At 34.4% G+C, this 17,040-nt stretch overlaps 2 protein-coding genes across 4 annotated transcripts in view; one reads left to right on the top strand and one right to left on the bottom strand.

Moving 5' to 3' along the window:
• The first annotated feature begins 132 nt into the window (after positions 1 to 132).
• On the top strand, positions 133 to 3,015 carry Surf1 (surfeit locus protein 1). Of its 2 annotated transcripts, none has more exons than XM_078182269.1 (6): positions 133 to 361; positions 449 to 1,118; positions 1,238 to 1,359; positions 1,423 to 1,617; positions 1,704 to 1,877; positions 1,958 to 3,015. In XM_078182269.1, exons 2-6 carry the CDS (start codon positions 891 to 893, stop codon positions 2,166 to 2,168), a joined length of 930 nt encoding a protein of 309 aa, XP_078038395.1. In that variant the 5' UTR covers positions 133 to 361; positions 449 to 890; the 3' UTR covers positions 2,169 to 3,015. The 2 variants fall into 2 exon arrangements, with proteins under 2 accessions (XP_078038395.1, XP_078038394.1); XM_078182268.1 differs by having other exon boundaries at positions 446 to 1,118.
• Positions 2,211 to 17,040, bottom strand: part of Gs2 (glutamine synthetase 2) — a 59,015-nt gene continuing 44,185 nt past the window's right edge. The window contains exons 2-3 of one of the 2 annotated variants that reach the window (XM_078182266.1): positions 9,156 to 9,346; positions 2,211 to 3,531 (exon numbers count right to left, since the gene is read on the bottom strand). In XM_078182266.1, coding sequence (XP_078038392.1) covers positions 2,606 to 3,531; positions 9,156 to 9,339 — 1,110 coding nt within the window. In that variant the 5' untranslated portion in view covers positions 9,340 to 9,346 and the 3' untranslated portion in view covers positions 2,211 to 2,605. Of the gene's footprint in view, positions 3,532 to 9,155; positions 9,364 to 17,040 lie in introns of those variants that run through there. The other variant, XM_078182267.1, reaches the window with a different exon arrangement.

Here is a 17,040-nt window from a genome sequence, read left to right as displayed (position 1 = left end):
TTCCCGTTGCAGATGGGTGGTGATTGGTAGTTCGACGGTGCGCGTGCGGATGGGAGTACGCGGTAGTCGAGCGCGCAGGGGTAAAAAGCCCGCCGAAATGAACGGTGTGAGAGTGTGCCGCGCGCGAAGATTTCGGCTCGAGGACTGAGTAAGAGAGAGAGAGAGGTCAGAGAGGGTACCGAGAAGTCCTTGTCTAAAGATTTACAACGTCCTGTACTTGAGAGATCCGGGTTTGCTATTGTGACTCGTCTAGTTAATTTTTACAAGCCCTACACAAGCAGAGCATTTTTGTGTTCCTGGGACATCCGAACCAGCCAAACTTCCCTAAATTCCACCCAAAGCTACGCAACTGCCTACTAAAGTACGCTTCTCTTCTTCTTTCCTAAAGTGGCACGCTCATTTCCACCATTTTACTACGCATCCAATCTGCAGTATCCTGTTTCAGCAGTGAATCATCAACCAATCAGAGCAAAGAAAATTTCTACATCGACTATCGCTTATGGATCAAACTGTGGCTTGAAGGTGTGCAGAAGTGGAACCAATACTGCATATCGTTTGTCGATGTAACTTATTTCGCATATGTTGTGCTGATGTTATACTTTTTCCTCATTTGTCATTTTCTCTCTTTGTCTCTATGAGGACAGCACTGTTTAACTATTCATTGTCAACCAATTAGAATAGAACATTTTCTATTCTTATATTTGTAACAAAGTACATTGTGGTCAAATAGTGTTACAGAAACTTAGGTATCACTGTTTGTGTTAGATGTCGTTAGTATTCTGTTTATTCTTACCATCGTCAATACATATGCCTGAGAGACGTTAGCATGTAGTTACCCTATCTCATCTTTCAATACCTTAGCACCTGTTCGTGAAGAGTATCGCTGAACAATGAATTTAACAAGTAGTACTATTTTTACAAGATTGGGAAGACAATGCAAAGCAAATCTAGTTCAGTTTTTAAGTAAAGATCGCTACTCTCAGTCTTGTGATGCTACTTATATTCAGAAAAGGTTTAAAACACGACTAAGTAAACCTAACCTGTATGTGAATAAAAAGGAAGCGAAGAATATTTTTGAAATATCCAAAAAATTTGGGCCTTATGGATATTTCTTGCTGGCAAGTTGAAAATATATTAAAAATTACGCGTTACAAGTAATCGAATACTACTTTTGCAATAATTTTCGTACAAAATTGTTGGGTTCACATGACCATATTAACAAGTGTAAATAATATAGAGCATTCCAATTGGCACATTTCTGCTTGGCACATGGCAAGTGAAAAGGCTGAAATGGAAAATAAATCTAATACAAAATCTGAATGAACGTATCTCACATCAACCTATTCAACTACCAGAAAAGTAAGATTTGTGACATAAACATATAAAATTTGATATCCCAAAGTTATAAGTGAGTTTATTCAGTTTGCAGCAACTGGAGGAAATGGAATATTATCCCTTTAAAGTTAAAGGAATATTTTTGTATGATCAAGAATTTCCTGTAGGCCCTAGAAGTTTAATTATGGATGGTGATTCTACTACACAAGGTTCTTTATTTGGAAATAAAAATACCCATCAAGGATATCACATAATTACACCTTTCAAATTATCGGATTCTGAGTAAGTTAGTGTAAGAATACAGTGATTTTTAATGAACTGTACTTTCTAATATTTTTTGCTTTTAAAATTCATGAAATGTATTATAGTTTGACAGTTCTGGTAAATCGTGGTTGGGTTCCTAAGACATTAAAAAATGCAAATGCAAGGCAGCATAGTCAGGTAAAAAATGAGGTAGAAATTGTAGGTGTATTAAGATTAAACGAGAAACGACCACAGTTTCTACCAAAAAATGCTTCAAAGGATGATGTATGGTACTACAGGTGAGAAGATAATATTTCAACGTATTAGGAAAATTTGTCTAAACGTTATACCATAATGTGTTATTAATATTATTTTCCAGAGATGTGTATGCAATGGCTGAGAAAGCTGGGACAGCTCCTATATACCTTGATATGAAAACTGATAAAAACTTTCCCAAGTATCCGATAGGAAGTCAAACAAAAGTGAAACTAAGAAATGAACATTTAAGTTATATCATCACATGGTATTCTCTTTCTGCAGCCACTGCTTATATGTGGTATAAACTAATAATTAGAGGGAAATCATTATAATGTAATTTTATAATAGTCTAAAATTAGGAATACAGAATAAAATAAGTCAAAGTTTGTAGAAGTTTTTATTTTAGAATATAACAAAGTGAATGTTTCATGCTAATCAGAGAATAATATTTTCTTCATCAAAACCATCGTTTTTTTATTATTATTATTATTTTTATTACTGCTTTTATTATTATTTCACTGTTATTATTATTATTATTCTTATTATTATTATTACTATAATATTATTACATATAACAACAACAATGATAACTACTAACAACGAAACTGTCAACAATGGTCCTGATATACAATTACAATTACAGAAGTCAGCATAGAAAATACAAGTATGAAAATATACCATACAAATATGAAAATACGCTCCTTATCCTCCTCACCTCCGCTCCTACATATTTATCATGACATCGAACAACGAGAGTCACTCGAGCGGTTTACTCGTTTAGAACACAGGTTCGGACAAGAGCATTGGTGACAGCATACGGGTCGCAGTTGCTACTGGGTCTCCTGTCCTCCAAGTATCCTTTCCTGTCTTCCGCGACGCCGCGCGGAATACGAATGCTGACATTGCGATTTGCAACGCCAGCGCTAAAATCGTGTATACTGCTTGTTTCGCATTTCCCGGTCAGGCGGCGCTCGTTGTCCTTTCCTCCACGCGGATCATAGGCCTGGATGTGCCTGAGGTGTTGTTTGCTCAGTTTATCGATTGCTTTCTCGATCTCCACGATTCCGTTATTCGCGCGCATCGATTTGGTAGAGAAGTTGGTGTGCGCACCGGCTCCGTTCCAGGATCCCTCCATAGGCTTGGGGTCCAGTGTTACGATCACGCCATACTCCTCAGCCACCTGGTGCAAAATAAACCTGGCGACCCAAAGATCATCGCCAGCGGCTATACCGCTGCATGGACCCACTTGGAACTCCCATTGGGATGGCATCACCTCGGCATTGGTTCCAGCCATCTTTACGCCCGCGTACATACAAGCTCGGTAATGAGCCTCGACGATCTCCCGACCGATCACTTTGTCGGCGCCCACACCACAGTAATACGGACCCTGGGGACCCGGGTAGCCGTGCTTCGGCCAGCCGAGGGGTCTACCGTCGATATCCAGGAAGGTATACTCCTGTTCGATACCGAACCACGGGTCTTCGTCCTTCACCGCCTCCATCGCCTCATTGCATTTGTAGCGCTTGTTCGAGTTAGTCGGGGTCTTGTCGCTATTGTACGTGTCGCACAGCACCAGCTTGTTCAATCCGCGACGGAACGGGTCGTTGTAGATCGCCACAGGGAAAAGGTAAATGTCGCTGTTCGCTCCATCCGCCTGGTACGTCGAGCTTCCGTCGTACGTCCAAATCGGTAACTCTGAAAACAAAGGAGTCCTGTGAGACACGAGCTATAATAACAAGTCCCGATGATTCATCTTATCTCCGGCTTTAGCGTGATGAATGTTTTCTCGTTCGCGGAAACGGAGGGGTTCTACGTTCACGTTTCTCTCCGCGATGCCCGATCATCTGTCGCGATAGCAAGGTACGAATTCCGTATGGTTTTACTCTTAATCAACACATGTCCACAGACATTTCCATGCAGTCGATGCTCCGCAAATGTTAATGTCGCACGTGGAATTTCATGAATACAGACCAAACTCTTGACAGTGACGAATGCACGCAAACAAACCGAGCATGATAATGCACGTGAACGCGTTAACATGGTCAACTTTAAGCTACATATCTACTGAAAGAATACCAAATAATCTCTACTGCAAGTACTTTCCTTTCCTACGAACGTCACATGCCTCACTTCAGGTTATTAGTGATTGCAAAGTGTTTGAGACGGTTACTTCATTTCTGCATATTCTACATTAGATAAAGATATCCTTTGGGAATGACGTTTTAGCACAAGAATTCTTATCATGTATTACTTTTATTAAGTTAACTATATTACATTGTGTTCCTTGAACTCGGTATTTAGGGCAATGGATTATACAGTATTCAATAGAGGTCTTTATGTTACATGCATCACAAATCGTTGAGCTTGATTTAGTGATAAGAAAAGGAAGGGGTAGATTGGTGTGACCTATTTTCAAACTCGTTGCTGTTGTTTGATTTATTCTGTTCATATAAACAATATATTAATCATATATCAATCAGTGCAGTTGTTTATATATATATCATACGTACGTACTATCGTGTATTTTAGAACAAATTATTGCTGTTCAAAGAGGTCGCGTCAATTTACGAAAATAATTTGTCTGCGATAGGACAACTAGTTCGGAGGAAGATTATGTTTATTCTAAGAGTTCATAAAAACGATTTCTTGCACTATGAATTTCATGTAAACGAGAAGATACTTCAAAATGGAACTTCAATATTGTTTATACAATTTATGTCTAGTGATAACGATATGAAATATCCTAATACATTCTTCGCAGAGCAGTTTTGGAAAAGTGCTATATTGTTCAGAAAGTTTTCCATTCGTTTCTTAGGCAGATTCATATTTTAGATCCGATTCACATTTACAGTACCACTTATGTACTTGATGGTCGCTCGAATTGTATTCGTGAGTTTGGTTCGCTCCGAGAGAGGGTAAGAAATGGATGAGCGACAGAATATAAACGTAAAAAGAGAAAATACAAGTTAATCGGAAAACACAGTTCACCATTTTTGTATTTGATCACATTGTAACGTGAATTGTGATTTACGCAATAAGTTTTCAGTTGAATGTCACTCGAGACTAATTCCTTACTGCTCTCGCAACTATAATATTCTAGGCAGCATTTCAATTAATCGTACGATCATTGCATTCTTCACAATCTGCTCTGCGTATTTTTGCGGGAAGTTGATTCTTGTACAAGTATGCATGTTATTCGCAATATTTGAACCTAAAGAATATTTTCAAAGGTGTGTATACTCGTGTAAAGTGAACATGAGATTTATGCAGCAGACGAACGATAACATCTTTTATCTGAACGTTGTTTACTTCAGAGCTTTTCATTTTTGCAATACGAGTTAACGGTTAACAGTGAATGGCATATTTAACACTCGGGCTTGAATCTTTTTGAACCTCGAGTGTTGTTAATATTGTCATTTGACTATTTACTCTGAAAAACTTAATTGAAAGTTTCACATGTTTTGTTAAGATTTATAGAAAGACTAACGTATCCAGGAAGAGAACTTTGAAAAATATGTTAACAATATTGTAAACTAAAATTATAAATGGTTCCAAGCATATTCGAGTATTAATAACAAATATTTTATGTTATTTTATACATTGCTACCACCATAATTTTTAAATTAAAAGACCATATCTGTTATAAATAAATCTTCAAGTTTCTAAGATTCATTGCATAGAATTCGGAACAAATATATAATATAATATATACATAATAGTCTGTTTAGGATAATTATTCCAGCTATACTATACATCAAATAATATTATAAGTAATAAATGGAAAATATTAGTTGGTTAATAGGGCCAAACATTATGGTGAAGAAAATTTGTTGAAGGTTATATCTTTGAAATTTCTTTGAGATTTCGGGGTTATCGAAATTTGTTTAAATTGAATGATGTATATTTATGTGATTTTGAATACAAAAAATTAATAAAGATAGAACAATTGATGTAAGTAGTGAAATAACGATGACATGGTTCCCTAAAGTTTCAAGAAACGTTCTTGAACCTTGACGAATGACTGTAAATACGTTTATAATAAATTGTAAACACTGATACAAATTCTGCTTTTGGTGACTCCATCGGCACTTTTAAGAAATTCATTATGATTTATTCGGCTTACTGCTTCTGACAGATAACGTTACTTCCATGACACGATGATATTGTGCAGTGATGCAGGAAAGGTAGAAATGATTCTAATTTATAGCGTAGCTAAAAGAACTTAGTACAAGCATCTCAACTGTTTGCAGAAAGATACTCTGAGAGAAATCATCTTTGTTGACAAAGTTTTGACCGCATGGTTCAATTATTTTGTAAAACGAAAATAGAAAGATTAAAGCCTGTCATTGAAGAAGATGCCGAAACTGTTGCATTAGCTGCAGTCAATATTAAATCTACTACTTACTGAAAAAATTGGTAATTATTCAGAATAGGGTCCCCAACACCGATTTATATAAACTTGAAATATGTTATCAAGGATATCATTTTTAACAACTTTTTCCTATATAACATTTCCTCAAAAGATATCTGAACTTTTGTTGCTCATCTAAAACAACCAATGTTTTCCTTTGATATTTCTGTTGATCATAAAAACAAGCGAGGTTGTTAGCTGTTCCAATTAGGTGAGGTAAAAAATTTATTTTTGTAATTAATTACTTAAAATTGTTTATTAAATTGTCGAAAACGCAACAGTACCCGCTTCTAGCCCTTTTCTCCTTTTTGTGCGTTGGACAGTGGTTAGAGGAGAGGGGACAAGTTCTCAAAGTTCTTACGATCCGCGAACCCTGATCCTGGCATCAATTGAATCAAGTGGTAATCTAAAGGGATCATGATAGTCGAATAAGCAGCATCCGGTTAACCCAAGTTAGGATTGTTTCGTGCTTAAAGCTGCATGTAGGCGAGCTTTATTATTATATCATTTAATCTGATTGACTGTTGCTAATAATGGCTTGACTAAAGTTGACTCGATCAATTTCGTAGACTGAGTAACATTTTTCAATTTCAAAAGCGAACAGGATACAATGCTTCTCATAATGCTTTTTTGAATCCTATTTGGAAAAACTTTATTGTGCAATACATCATGCAGTGTAACTATGTATATGTTTCCTAGAACGCGGGAAAAAATAACTAATCTCCTGATTTTGGGTTTCTTTACAACTTTTTTTTCGTTGAGATTTAGGAGTTATTGAGCAATAAATAAATTATTTCAGTGTTCACTAAAAAGTAAAAGTGTAATAAAGGAATATCCACTTTTCATACTATTTTATGTCTCTATAATGCATTCTTCTAATAAGAATGCAACGCTTAAAAATGTTGTAAAAATAAGAAATCTTGCTGAAGATTATCGTATAAAACGCATATTATGCCATAAGAGGGTTTTATTTAGTACTAAAAATTTTAACATTTCTTATATTTTTAATATAAAATTTATATAAATGTTCATATTTAAGTGCCCTTTTGTATTAGAGCGGGAATATTATAAGAAAAGAAAAACAAATCGGGAACGTTAAAAGAAGCACAATAATTGCAGAAGATATCTAGTGAAGTGCAGAAGATACTATAGTGAAAAATAGTAGATACAGAAGTATGGACAAATACAGAATTACGGGGCACGAAAAATCATGTGCAGAGCTCCTGGAATGGTACGGAATTATGCTTAGAAACACTCATTTTTATTCGATTAAATTACTAATTTTTTATCATGCAAAAAGATATGTTTAAAATCAAAAATATCTAGAAAATTAAAATATGTTTTTAGTGCATTAAATAAAACTTGTAGTATTTAATGACAGTTTCAGCAAAGCAAAAATTGGCTTAAAGGCACGTGAATCGGGATATCTACCCCAGCATAACTAATTCTGGTTGCTTAGCCCGTTTATTGATGAAACCTATGGACCAAATTTTACAGGCGCTAGCACAATTGTAAAGCTGCTCTGTAATGAATCAAGCCAAATGGAACGTATGCACAGCAGAGGGGGATTAAAGCGCAGGCCAATTCATGGTCTCTTAGCTTTCGTTCCGAGGAAATTAGAGGAGTAGAAGCTCTCACAGGCACGGTTCCTGCACCTGATAACCGGAACAAACCTCTTTAGGGTCAACTCATTACAATTGAATTATACACGAGAGTTATCGAAATATCGCCAAAATGTAAGTCGTGTTAAGCGCTATTTTCGTAACAAAGGTTTATTTTCACTAGTTTTTAGGCGGCTGTATGACATTTTTCATTGTACTAATTGTACTATTTTTAAACTACATATTGATCTTAGAACTTCTTAGAACATCTTAGAACGTGGTGACCCTAAGAAGGGTCATCTTTTATTATGCCATTAAATAACAACACGTAATCAAATTAATTGGTCTATTATTCTGTAAATTATAATAAGTGAATTCAATTCTGACTTCATTTTGCAGGGACCGTAACTGGTGTAGCTAATATCAAAAAATGTTACAAAATAATTATTATTTTGTTTTTTATTGCCAGTAACCGTTATTGGGGAGGGTTTGTCTGGGTTAGTTGCAAGACTTATCGCCAAGAGAAACTCAATTTCGATCGCTTATAATTAGATTGCGGATTTTATGTATTTACATCAAAAGTGCAAGAGAAATTTTAAAAATACTGTTCTGTTATTTTTATTATATGAACATCATTAAAAGAAAAAATATAAAAAAATCTCGATTATCCGGTGCGCTAATATCAGAATCATCTATTATTTAAATATTTTAATTAAGATGATTACTGGTAAAATGGCGAATCATATACAAATCAGCATATTGTAGAAACCAATAAAGATGACATTTGACATCTTAACCGAGCAATTGTTCCACTATCTGAACATTTACACTTCCCTTCAAAAATATTAAGACACTTGCCGAAAATTAAATAAAAAGAAACTGGTACGAAATTATTATAATTTGTTCAATTGATTTCAAAGTTAGTTATATTATATGAAATTGTAACATGTACATATCCAATGCATGTTGTAAGACATTCTTCGAAAACATCGTTCGAAATGAACTCAGCAAACGTTTTCATTGAACAAAATGCTATAAATAACTTATGCTTAGACAATATGATGCCATAAAACTTTAATTCTAAAAACGTTAATTCTAAAATTGTTGCAATCTTTGAATCATGTGGTCTCTAGAAAATTTCTTTCATATTTCATAAGCAATAGGTTCAACACGAATAATAAATATGTTTTTGTTATCGATAGTTTAAAGCGTTGTTCTGTTACCGAAAGTTTTAAAACGGCCGTTGTTTTTGGTCTCTGGTATCATTTCATGAACCGAGAAAATTAATCAAATTCAATTTCACCAACCTGACGGATGTTTCGGCACGAATTCAACCGTTCTGGTTTTGTTCCTTAATCCTTCGCCAGTGCCGTCGATCCAAATATACGTAGCTTGGATTTGATCGTCCCGTTGAGGCAGATCTAAATACTTGTTGAGCAAGCTCTTGTCTAAGGCCGCGTTCGGCGATTCCTTCAGCATGATACGTGACATCGTGACGCTGCAAATAACCAATAGGATCTCTATTATTGGAATGAAGTATGAACGTCGTTAAAATTCAGATGAAAATTAATGCAAATACCGCTTATAATTTAGACGGCTGGCTAGCGATAACTACTTTTAAACTTGAATTTGGAAATCCCTCTAACAGACTATTAGCCTTGTTAGAGGACTATCCTATACTAAGTTTCGACGAAATTAAACAAACATATAATGCGGCACGCAACATAGCTTCTTTCACTAGCATTTCCAGAATGACAACTAATAATACATATAATAACATAACATTTTTTATTTTAATATTTTAAAACTAAATGTTTCTTAACATATTGCTGACAGTTTTCTGACTAAAATGAAACTAATAATGATGTATTTTGGGAAGATATTTCTGATTACATATAATAAAATCAATCACGATGTAATTGAATAAATATGGTCTGAAGACTGGGTTATTTTAAGTAAAATAATTTGAAAAATATGTTAAAAAATTTCATGTATAAAAAATTGAAGCATCGTTTTTATTCTAACATTATTGTGTATTTATATTAATGTACACCGATATGCTGTACTCTGCCCCGATTTCCGTTCTCTCAATAAAGCTGGTCGATTGCCTGAATTAATTTGGCACCTGTTATTATTGTATTGACGGTAGAACTGAGTATGTATTTTCAATTTAAAACATCGCAGTGATGTGAAGAATTTAAAAATGTTAATGTATTATTTTCAGTGCGATAATATTATTTTAAAAAGGATGACATTTTTTATTTAGTTTACAGTTCAAAATTGATGCAAATAATTTTTATTCTGCATAAAAATCCGCAGTCTACTAATAGCTTGTAAAGTCATTGTATATGTAATGTTGCGGCAAGTTCTATAGTAAACGTGAGGAAACACTCTAAAGTCTCGACTCTAGACCGCAAAGAGCTAGTTTCATGCGACGAGTTCAATTAACTCTTTTAAAGAGTATAATAGAAAAAATAACTACTTCTTATATAATATTATAACGTATTACTTTAAATTATATTTGTATTATATGAATGCTATTCAGATTATCTAAGTTGTATTTACATTACATAATTTATATCGTAAATCATATAAAGATCATAGTAAATTAAATTACGACGTACAGTCTAAGTATTAAAAGGGTTAATGAGAAAAAACGTAGATGTACATGAGAGATTCGATTCCTATTGCTTATTTGTACATCAATTCGATGCCTATTTGTACATCGATGAAATGTGTGTGTACCGAAGGATGAAAGGGAAAGGAAATTGCAAGATACATACATCGTTCGAAGACAGGTCTCACATCACGTGACAGAATCGTGTAGGTCACGTAGGTAGTATATTCATCATCATATCGTACTTCAGTTACACAACTAGATGTAGTGTACTAATAATTAGTCCTAGCTGATGCAATGAACTTGTATATGTAAGCATATCGTTTCTTTCCTCTAAAAAGTAATGAGACTGGTTTTATACAAATGTTTATATTTTATTTATTTGTGAATTTACATCATCTCCTTCAAAATAGTATCTTTGAGGAGCTATGCACTGTCGGAGACGTTGTTCTTGCTCCTGATAACTAACAATGCTGGAACTCTTCTATTAAAATTGTTTTCAATTGATCGGTTGATCGATTACAGTTCCAAAACGACGACTCATGCGGTGATTGTTTTATCTTTGGAAAGAAAAAAGAAAGTTACATGTACTCTAATCTGAGGAGTATGGGGACTGGAGAACTACAGAAATGTCCTTTCCTACCGAAAACTCATTTACGAACAATACAGTGCACATACTGCTATGCTAGTTTCTATCCTTCTAAAACTAGTTGCCGAATCGTCCACGCTACCTCAATCGAACTAAAACGTTTACTGCAGATAGAGTGAGGCGTGAATGTGTCTCAAGGAGTGTAGTCAGGAAAAATAACTGCGCAAAGCAATCTATGCGTAGAGAGTCCTGCACAACGGTGTGGAGCGTCTATCGAGCGAACATTGCAATTTTGAACTGTGATTGGAATGTACAATGTTCACCCAGTAGACGTCCTACGCTGCTGTGCAGGACTTTCTGCGCATGCGTCGCCTTGCGTTCTTACTTTTTCTGTCTGCACTGATTTTAAGTAGCAAAGCGGCACTCCTACAGTGCTGTCAGATACCAAAAACAGAAATCAGTCTCATTATTTTTTAGACGAACCTCCTATACGAGCCAAATCGTGTGTTAGGGCTCATACAACTTGTTTAATTACCATCTTTTTGGACTAAAATTGACTGAATTCTTGAAATAAATTTTAACTTTGCTTTGTATTTGAAAACATTGTATCTATTATATATTTTCTTAGTCGGGTGTATGCGACCGAATATCATTAGAATAAGTTTATATGAACGTTTTCACGGAGGTTCAGTAAAACACGTTGATGAAAGAAGGAAATTAATTTATATTGTTATAAAAAACTTCGTGCCAAGCACTTTTCTTATAATGGACCCATTTAGAGATATTGATTCACCTTTGGCTGTCGTACCCCCTTCGACTGAAAATTGACCCGTTTCTTGTTTTTAGGCATGACCTTCTTAGTTGAAATATGAAATTCCGATTGAAATACATTTGACTAAACGAAAGTGAAGTAATATCTCGACTGGTGTACGTTTTGTTACCTCTGAGCTCTAGTTAAGAATCCTATGTTGATAACATACAAAGATTTCGAATTAAAACTGTGAAATATGACAGCAACATTTTGGCACATTAGAAACGAAGGTCTGCACGAAAATCTTAATATGAAAAATGAGGTAGCGCATAAATATAGCAAGGAGACAAGAATGAGATGCCTGAAAAGAGCTTTTCCAGAACTCTGTATAGAATGAAACTGAAACCTAATTAACTAGACAGCGAATTTTATGCATTTATGGTGAAAATGGATAGGTGACACATGATATAGTGAAAAGATTTAAAAAGCTGAGATTGTTGATATATTAATTTAACTTATTGAAATGATTTAATTTATAAAAACTATTTGCACATGAATAAAAATTGCATTTCGTTTCCATTTCTTGCAATTAACGCGAATAATTCTTATTCTTTATAACCATCCGTAACTAATAATGTATGAGATATTTTTGCATCAATTTATTATATTGTTTAACGTTTAACGAGTTATGTATAGATTAGTTTATTAAATATTTATTATTGTTGAAGGAAGATATATCAATATGTTTTGTTAGATGTCATAGGACAATATTTTCTCGCACGCCATACGGTTGTCATTTTTAAGTTGTTTAAAATACCCAAAACGATGTCGGCTACAAGTTCAAAGAGAATTAACGAAAAAATTTTGTTAAAGTATTGTTTAATTATTGTTAGATGTGAAGCTAACAGTAAGCATAAATATGATTATCGTTCCGACAGACTCTCTAGAGCAAATATTGGACGCTAGCCTAGTTTAACACGTCAACGTCTTTTGCAAACGCCAACTCATTGCCAAATCCCGCTGCTAAATATTTCGTTCTTTAGTTAGTCACTACCGGACACGTCCTATATTTTGCTCATTAGTCATTCTAGAATCTTTGTACTTTCACTCAAATTGCAGTATCATTAGCCTTTCTCCAACCAGCTAGACTTGATTCTCGAAAACCCATATGCACAGCTGAGCCACCTAAAACTTTATTGAAAATATTTTTTTTGTTCGAAATGAGACGAGCAAATCTGTAAGAAAAAAATGCTTGACTCAGGGGTACAGTTATGGTGACAGAAGAGATTCTTTTCTTCAGATTAATGCTTCTCTGATGTATGTTGAAAAGTTTTTTTCTTATACATTTTCTCGTATCGTTAGAAATAACGGTGATATTTTAGATGAAAGTCTTAAGTAACTCATCCTGTGTATGCCAAATGTGAAATAGTCGAGTAGATCATTCTGAATTCATTCTTTCATAAGTACACTCGGTTCCTTCTTCAGCGATCCTAAATCTATACAGTCCATTCGCAAAGTCTGAAATCGGTTCACGTGCCGTTGTAAACCTCAAAGTGTTGTTGTGGATCGGCAACGAGTGTAATCGTGTGTTTAAAGCATAGTTATAAATAGACTGTAAATCCAGCAGATATGAATGAGGTGGAAGAACGAAGATACACTCTTTGTGGTTTACAATTAGGGACAACAATGCATTTGTTAATAGATTGCTTCAAACATAGAAATATAGTAACAGTAAGAGAAGGGAATTAAGATTTGACATTATAGTGTACATTGAGGTAAAGTAAAATTGTTTGTTCAAGAATGAAGTGAAAAAATAAATTCCAGTTTATGTTGGATTCTATATTATTATGTTGGATACATATTGAATCTCTTTATGTTGGTAAAATTATCTAGGTATAAATGTGTGAGTCGGATACATGTGTAAACAAATTGTATAAAAATGAAAGAGTGTTAAAGAAATTCTTATAAACCAAATCTATTTAAAAGATCGAAATATTATATTAAATATTATAGTCGAAACATTATGCTATACACAGTAGAAATTCTTCGCTTCTCATCGAGATTAAAAAAGCTGCCGAAGCAGCTCGGGACATTTACGAGTCTCAGGCGGGTCCACTGCACAGAAATGGTTCGCGAAGTTCAAAGAAGGCAACTTTAACCTCAATGACACGCCCCGCACTAGACGACCTTCAGAATAACAACCTCAATGAAAAGCGAAGAATAGCAAATGTCGAAAATGCTAATTTTTGCTTCCTAAACATTCCATTACTAAGCTTAAAAAATCATGAAAAATTAAATTATTCGAAAATGCGAATATATCAGTTTTACAGAGGTGAAAGAAATATTTTGAATAACTTATCACGTTGGTAATTAATTCGCATGTTATTATAAAGCAAAAGCTCTACGAATTTATTCCCCAATACATTGCTTACCAACAATGATTTCATAATTCCTGAAAGTCAACAATTTATGTGCCTATTTCAATATCGTTGGCTATACCAAGTAGGCCTATTAATCATCCTAGTTAATGTTATATAATAATTTCGTTTGGAATTATCGAATAGAAAAAGACTGTCTAAACTTCTCTTAATATAGCATAGTAATTGAAAATTCTATTAATAAACTTTAGAGTCTTAAGTTTACGTGTAAAACTGAGCGAGCACGAACGGAAGTATTCTTTGAACTGTTTGCCTGGAGTTGTTCTCTCCACGGAAGACGAGTGGGAGACAAACAATGTCCCCACGTGGCCACGGCGTAAGAGCGACAAAGAAACTTGCTACCGTATCTTTCCCGCATCGGCAAAGTAGCATAGAAGGGGAAGACGATGTTTGAGTGGCTCCTCACGTAGACAACACTGGCCTAGAGTCTTAGACCAACGTTCTAACTTGGTCACATGAAAACAGTGGAGTTGACGGAAGGTTTTTGGTGCAGTGGCCGCGCTCACATTAAAAGATTGCCTCGATTTATTCTCGGTGTGCCAGAAAGAGGTGCGCCCACGTATCACGCAGTTCACATGTAGCATCACGCGGCACGCACGCTGGCGCCGCGTGTACTCCGAGCGTGTACATCGCGTCGCGTCGATCTCCCATGTGCCGATCCCACTGTTCTAAGACGAGGTTTTAGTTCAATATTCAATATATATTAAAAATATAACAATATTTAGTTTATTGAACTAAAACCTCGTTTTAGAACAGTGGGATTGGCACATGGGAGAATATATATTTATATATTTAAAATATAAGCATTTTATGACTTATATTTTTTATTACTCATATCTACTTATAACAATATTTCACTTAGTTACTCGTGTAAATAAGAACGCAAATGATTTCGGCAAAAATAGAGGATAAGTAATTGTAATATGAAGCAATTCTAGATTTTGCAGGACTTTGAAATGTAAGTATTTTTTTTTCTAAATAACGGTTTCTCGCGAAGTCACTGATTTATATTGTACTTGCAATATCGTATGATATTCTGATTACAATTGTATGAATACGGTCGTTTACAAAATGAGTTTAATTTAATTGAATTATTAGAAGAAAATATAATAATATCAAATACCATTTTGATGAGCTAGAATCGCGTTCGAAACCACTGTTAGTGACCCAGAGAACGGAGGGTATAATATTAAATTTGTTTATTTACAAAGTGAGAATATTTTGAAATTATGAAAGCCAGAAACCTTATTCATTTTAGACGATGCAACCGCGTACATCATACATCATACAAGTCAAAATTCTGAAATTCAATGCGAAACTAATCTATTAATCTTGTTTTAAACTATCACATGCAATACAATGCAACGATATTTGAGATTAGAAGTATGTATCTGTTACATTGATATACTGATAAACGGAAGTTCATTTCTTGAATTAAAATTCCTAGTATATTTAAAACTGTTGGATTTCTGATCATTATGAACCATGAGCGCAGACGAATACATCTTCTGATACACGATTAAGCGTGGCGTGCGAAAGCGTCAAAAACCAGCCTCCTTTTGGTTTCACGAGTGATGCGTGATTGTTCGGCACTTGTTTCGTGAGTGTCATGGGGCGCGGGTTCAGGAGCGGATAAACTGTTGCCCAACAAAACTAAAATTATAATTTTATATTTTACAAATATAAAATTATATTGTCTGTACGATATCTCGTTCTTCTACAAAATTTTTGTTCTGCGTAATAATTTACGACGTATACAGAAGTAGACTTCGGATTTTATTAATTTATTGTAACAATAAGTAGATTGTATATAAACCAGCAAAAAGATTTACAAAATTTACGATTATCTATATATTATTTTCAACTTACATATAAATATTTTATTTTGTATAAAAATCTGCATACTAGTCATAAATTTAAGTTTAGTCAATATTGTATAATAATTTATTATACAAATAAAATCTAGCGAAAACTCGTTCACAATAATTATATATTAAGGTGCTCCACTTAGCCTTGCAGTAGAAAGTATTATTTAAAATTATTCATACGAGAAAATAAAACACTCCAAAATGTTCACTTAATATTTCATGACTATTTGTAAAAATTACAACTTGTGTCTAGCAATGTTATTAGTAAAAATATATATCGACATTGTTAAACTTATGCCAAGCATGAGTATTAAAAAATTTTATTTAATGTTGTCGTAACCAGTTTACAGTAATTGATGTCATAGTTTTACAGAGAATTTTCCAAAAATTCCAGTTCAATGAATTCTGTTCACAATGCTTTCAGCTAATTATGATTTTATTTCAATGAAACTGTGGTAAATTTAGTTGAATTTTAAGCTTCACAGCATCTTGAAGATTTTTCTAGTATAAAATTTTGCTGTCTAATAATGATCGATTAAATTAATATCGTTAGTTTTAACGATCTGCCTGTCTATCTCAATATATTTTCCGCTGGGAATTTCCCGAAGAGATGCAATTATAGCTTAAATTGCTCCACAAATGAACATAAAAATCAGCTAACCTGAAATCCTCAAATAAGAACCTTGCAAAGGATCAACACAGAAGATCGGAGCACTCACGCACTACTGGTCCATCGTCCAACACAATACATATACATAGAGAAGAGGGGGGAGAGATACCATCAGAGTCATCGGTTTGCTTTCCCCTAGCCGAAACTGCCGTCCGTGACTCGTCTTCACGCAACCCATCATATACTGGGTGAAACTCCTAAAACCGATCACTAACGCGGTCACGAAAATAGAGGAACTGTGTATAATATCTGTCGTTTA

Source organism: Augochlora pura, chromosome 6 (assembly GCF_028453695.1).
Source record: "Augochlora pura isolate Apur16 chromosome 6, APUR_v2.2.1, whole genome shotgun sequence".
NCBI classification, from domain to species: Eukaryota; Metazoa; Arthropoda; class Insecta; order Hymenoptera; family Halictidae; genus Augochlora; species Augochlora pura.
Note: the sequence above shows the minus strand (reverse complement) of the source record. Positions and strands in the feature narration are given on the sequence as shown.

Excerpts from the sequence above, each read along its gene's own strand:
- Surf1 (XM_078182269.1), top strand. The coding sequence starts at position 891 with ATGAATTTAACAAGTAGTACTATTTTTACAAGATTGGGAAGACAATGC. Across the intron at positions 1,119-1,237 it reads CTTATGGATATTTCTTGCTG|AGCATTCCAATTGGCACATT; the intron begins GCAAGTTGAAAA and ends TAAATAATATAG. Across the intron at positions 1,618-1,703 it reads TTCAAATTATCGGATTCTGA|TTTGACAGTTCTGGTAAATC; the intron begins GTAAGTTAGTGT and ends AATGTATTATAG.